The sequence below is a fragment of the Condylura cristata genome, unplaced genomic scaffold, assembly GCF_000260355.1.
Source record: "Condylura cristata isolate star-nosed mole 26May11 unplaced genomic scaffold, ConCri1.0 scaffold00008, whole genome shotgun sequence".
Lineage (NCBI taxonomy): Eukaryota > Metazoa > Chordata > Mammalia > Eulipotyphla > Talpidae > Condylura > Condylura cristata.
In genome coordinates this window covers 6,131,238-6,135,993 of record NW_004567109.1, presented here as the reverse complement: position 1 = coordinate 6,135,993, position 4,756 = coordinate 6,131,238, and the positions used below count along the sequence as shown (strand labels likewise).

At 54.1% G+C, this 4,756-nt stretch overlaps 1 protein-coding gene across 1 annotated transcript in view; it reads left to right on the top strand.

The window, feature by feature from the left end:
* The window catches only part of FBXO42 (F-box protein 42), a 58,742-nt gene extending 56,134 nt beyond the window's left edge, over nt 1-2,608 (top strand). Inside the window, exons 9-10 of the mRNA XM_004678536.1 lie at nt 283-399; nt 888-2,608. Coding sequence (XP_004678593.1) covers nt 283-399; nt 888-2,003 — 1,233 coding nt within the window. The 3' untranslated portion in view covers nt 2,004-2,608. The remainder of the gene's footprint in view (nt 1-282; nt 400-887) is intronic.
* The last annotated feature ends 2,148 nt before the right edge of the window (nt 2,609-4,756 follow it).

The following is a 4,756-nucleotide window of genomic DNA, read 5'->3' as shown; positions in this document are numbered from 1 at the left end:
CACACACACACACACACACACACCTTTCTCCTATCCCCCAGTCTACATGCACACAAACCACAGGCAAGTTCAGTCACTTAAAATCAACTTATGGGTGATAAGCACAATTTCATGCCCCAGGCCATGGCACCTATGATTGAATAAAGGCACAAATGAATGAAGAGCCAAGCTGTGCTGTTCTGACTGAAGAGCCTAGATGACACAGCTTTGTGGGTCCCACTCTGAATGTGGGTGTTGTAACAAGGACCACCCCTGAGTCCTCTGTCGGTCATTCTCTTACAGCTGTTCAAGGATGCCTGGCTGCTGCACATGCACCCAGGCCCCTGGGCCTGGCAACCGCTCAAGGTAGAAAACGAAGACCATGGGGCCCCAGAACTGTGGTGTCACCCAGCTTGTCGGGTAAGCAGGGAACTAGCAGGCTGGCGGGGGAGCCGTCTTAAGCTGTGAGACCAAGTTAATGTGTCAGAGTCCCAAGCAGATTTGCCCAGAAATAGAAAACCACTTGATGTCAGAAAAGAGGCAGGCAGTACCCAGTGCTTGGGCATTTCTCCCAGACATTAGAAATAGATGGGGAAACATACGTGGTCCTTTCCAGTTCCCGTTTTAAACATTTCTGTATCTGTGATCACTTTTCCCAGGACAACCCAAACTCAAAGCGATTTCTCCCTCCACTCTACCCGCTCCTGGAACTCCAGTGAAAGCACATACGTTAGAGCAGCGGACTGTTCCCATGTCTACCTCCCCGCTGAACCCAAAGGAAAAACCGTCACTTTATCTCTTTGCCCTGGGTTAGCTATTCAATGCCTAGCGTGTCTTGGATGTTCACGATGGAATGTTTTGTGGCTGAATGAGTGACCCAAACTCAGCACCGTTCTTTTCTCTTCCAGGTGGGGCAATGTGTGGTGGTCTTCAGCCAGGCTCCTAGTGGGAGAGCCCCACTCAGCCCTAGTTTGAACTCTCGCCCATCGCCCATCAGTGCCACTCCTCCAGCCCTGGTACCCGAGACCCGAGAGTACCGCTCTCAGTCCCCAGTGAGGAGTATGGATGAAGCTCCTTGTGTTAACGGCCGCTGGGGGACACTGAGGCCCAGAGCTCAGAGGCAGACCCCCTCAAGTTCTCGAGAAGGGAGCCTTTCCCCAGCGAGAGGAGATGGCTCTCCTGTCCTCAATGGTGGCAGCTTATCTCCGGGAACAGCTGCTGCAGGCGGATCTTCCTTGGACAGCCCGGTCCAGGCCATATCTCCCAGCACTCCTTCCGCCACTGAAGGATGTGACCTGAAAATGGGACTTCCTTTGGCACCCCGACGTGGGTCCCTGCCAGATCAGAAAGACCTGAGATTAGGATCGATAGATCTGAATTGGGATCTGAAATCTGCTTCCAGTGGCAATCACACGGACGGCGCGGACAGTAGGACAGTTGGGGGGAATGTGCGACACCCCCCTGAACAGACCAATGGTGTGCACACCCCTCCGCACGTGGCCAGCGCCCTCGCAGGAGCCGTCTCCCCCGGTGCCCTGCGTCGGAGCCTGGAAGCCATCAAAACGCTGTCGTCCAAAGGCCCCTCGGCCTCCGCGGCACTGAGTCCTCCTCCCGGGTCTTCTCCAGGCTCCCCTGGGGGCCAGAGCCTGAACAGTGCAGAAACGGCGCCCGTTCCCCGCCCGGGACCTGCCCCAGCAGACGGGCATTCCTTACCTCCCATCGCCCGCCGCCTGGGTCACCACCCGCCGCAGTCCCTGAATGTCGGGAAACCCTTGTACCAGAGTATGAACTGCAAGCCCATGCAGATGTACGTGCTGGACATCAAAGACACCAAGGAGAAGGGGAGGGTCAAGTGGAAGGTGTTCGCTAGCAGCTCTGTGGTCGGGCCCCCCGAGACCAGCCTGCACACTGTGGTGCAGGGCAGGGGAGAGCTCATCATATTCGGGGGGCTCATGGACAAGAAACAGAATGTGAAGTACTATCCGAAAACAAACGCCTTGTACTTTGTGCGAGCAAAGAGATAATGTGTTCTAGACCCCTTTCCCACTCTGGCGTTTAATTTGGAGTTTTCCAGCGTGCGACCATTTGGACCGAGAATTGGGAAAACAAAGGACAGAATTACTCCCATAAACCAAAACCCCAATTCCCAGCCTCATTCACTCCAGGCTGGGATCAAATCTCCACTAAGAAAGAAATTATATATAAATATATAAATATATATTATATAGCCAACTCTGTTTACAAAGAGGGAGAGATCTTTGTCCTGGATCAGATAAAAGTGTTGCTGTGTTTTAGCAGGGGCTGGGCAGCCTTTTTCTACTTTGCTGGTAAGTAGACCAGGACTTTAGGGAATAGACAAATACCAGAACTTTCCAAAAGAAACTGAAGAGCCCCCGTCAATCTTTATGTGGCCTTCTCGGAGTTAGGAAAGAAAGGGCGTATGTCAGATGCACCAGTGGAGGCTGCAGGCGTGCGTGTCGAGGGCTGGCAGGGTAGAAGTCGCCTGTGGGAAATTGCTCTCCCCTTCTCTCAGAACTGCAGAGGACCTGGGAAACTTTTTTCAGGAATGCCCTGTGCCTGGCACCGTTCTGCCCTTTATGACTGAGAAAAGGGACCCAGCAAGGGACTTGTTCCACGTCTGTGCCAGGATCATCGTGAAGCAGTGCTGACACAGCGACACCTCACCACCTAGTGCCCCCCCGTGAGTGCTCCCCCCGTGAGTGCTCCCCCCGTGAGTGCTCCTTCCATGTCTCTGGAAACGTTTGGTGTCTGTGGAATTTTCTGACAATCGTATTTGGTTGCAAGTTGCCAAAAACCACATTTGTTCTCCTTTTTCTTCCCTCAAAACTTGATCTTCAGAGGCTGCCTTTTCCATATGTCACAGGCTGCTTTTCTTCCTTTCTTTTTTGCACTTGCGCATTTTTTTTTTTTTTTAGCCTTGAAAGCTTCCTTGTTTCTGTTCCTTTCAAAAAGCTCTGTGTCCAGAGAAATAATTATGAACCCATTCTCTGGTGTCACTCGGGGGCTAGTGGGGATTCCCGGATGCCAACATCACAAGAAATCCTTGAGATGTCAAGTCGCTGGTTTTGTTTTCCTTACGGACTTCTTCCTCCCCAGTCACTTCGGGCACAGCTACCCACATCTCGAATGTGGCACTTGATCCTGGAAAGGAGCCCTAGTAACAATTCCTTCTAGAAATGATCTTTGTCATTGACATGGATTTTCCGCCCAGCTGCTGCGCAGTGATGGGTGCGTGTCCTGGCCTCCTTGACGCTCAGCTGATCTTGGGAGCGTCATCTCCTTGCTGTTGTCCTGTTCGTGGGTCACCGAAGGAGGCTCGAGTTTGCATCGGCAGGTCATTCCTGAGCTAGGTGATCCGGCTAGAGCATTGTTGATACAGGGGTTACCAGTTAGCAGCCCGTGGCCTTGGATTAAGTCAGGGCACCACTTAAATGTGGATGTTGCTGAGTCTTCGTCAGTCCATGGGTTTTAGTTTTGCCTCGGATTTAAATTGTAAAACATCGCCTTTTCTACCCCCACGCCCATTTCCTTGCTGGCATTCCCCAAGCACAGGCCTGCACCTGTGACCGTTGGCATGGCTCTCAGCGGCTCTTCGCGGTCTCTGAAGAGCGTGGTTTCTCCTACATCACCGGCCTCTCTCCCCAGCCCAGCTTTCGCGATGTGGTCCTGGTGGATCGCCCCCTGTGCCAAGCCCAGGAAGGGCCAGCTCACCGGGAGGAGTATGTGCCAGAAACTGCTCCGTGCTCCGTGGATGGAGAGACTACCGTGTGCCTACTCCAGCGGCGTCCTGCTGCTTGTCACGCAGCTCTGGGCTCTCCACACTCCCGGGGCGCTTGCCAGCGCTGCTCCGGGAAAGACTGTCCCGTCAGGGGGTTGTTCACGAGAGGAAACGCCTCGGAGAGCGGCACTGTGGCGTTACTGCTGTTGCTCGGGCCTACTGTGCCGTCGCATCTGTGCACGGACAGCTGCTCCGAACTTGGTCCCTACCTAAACGTTAAGTCTTTGGAAGCCGAAAAGCTCAGAATCTCGATTCTAAATCCTCCCCTGGCCTTCATAAGCCCGCTGTTAATTTGCTGGTTTCTTCCACCACCCCCAAGCAGGCAGGCAGCAGAGGTTCTCGGGAATGCGCGCCCGCTCCCGGGTCGCCCGCACCACTGGGCCCAAACTCTCCCTTCACCACTCTTAGAAAACTGTCTCCTCTGTACCCAGTGGTGGTCTGGGGGCCCCGGGGCACCGTGGGCGTCCGCCTTGGAGAGTGACGAGGCGCGGGCCAGTGACTGTGCCCCCGGGCCCTGTGAAGCCACATGTACCGTGGGCCCGCGGGGTCTCTGCCAAGGGGAGCGCTCCCGCGCAGCGGTGCTTCCGGGGGTCATGCCCACCACGGCTCCGGCTTTGACATGACGCCAATTTTGTCTTAAAGCCCACTGAGAAAAATGAAACAATGCCTGATTTTAAACCCTCAGGAGCACCTAAAGCAAATATTTATCAGTATTTAAATATCCAGAACACATTTTGTTTCTACTTGAAGCTTTAACCCCTCCATTCCTGCAAGTGTGCCTTTGAGACCCCTGCGTCACGCCGACTCCCGGCCATCTCGTTGACCTCGCAAGAATTCCCCCTTCCTCCCTCGAACAGAGCTTCCTGTTTCCTCCCTTGCAGGCAGGCTGGCAGAGTTCTGTGTTTTCTCTCCTTATTTCCACCGTTCTGCACTTGGGCGGTGGACTCCAGAGTCTCCTTCCCTGGCTGGCCCCCTTTT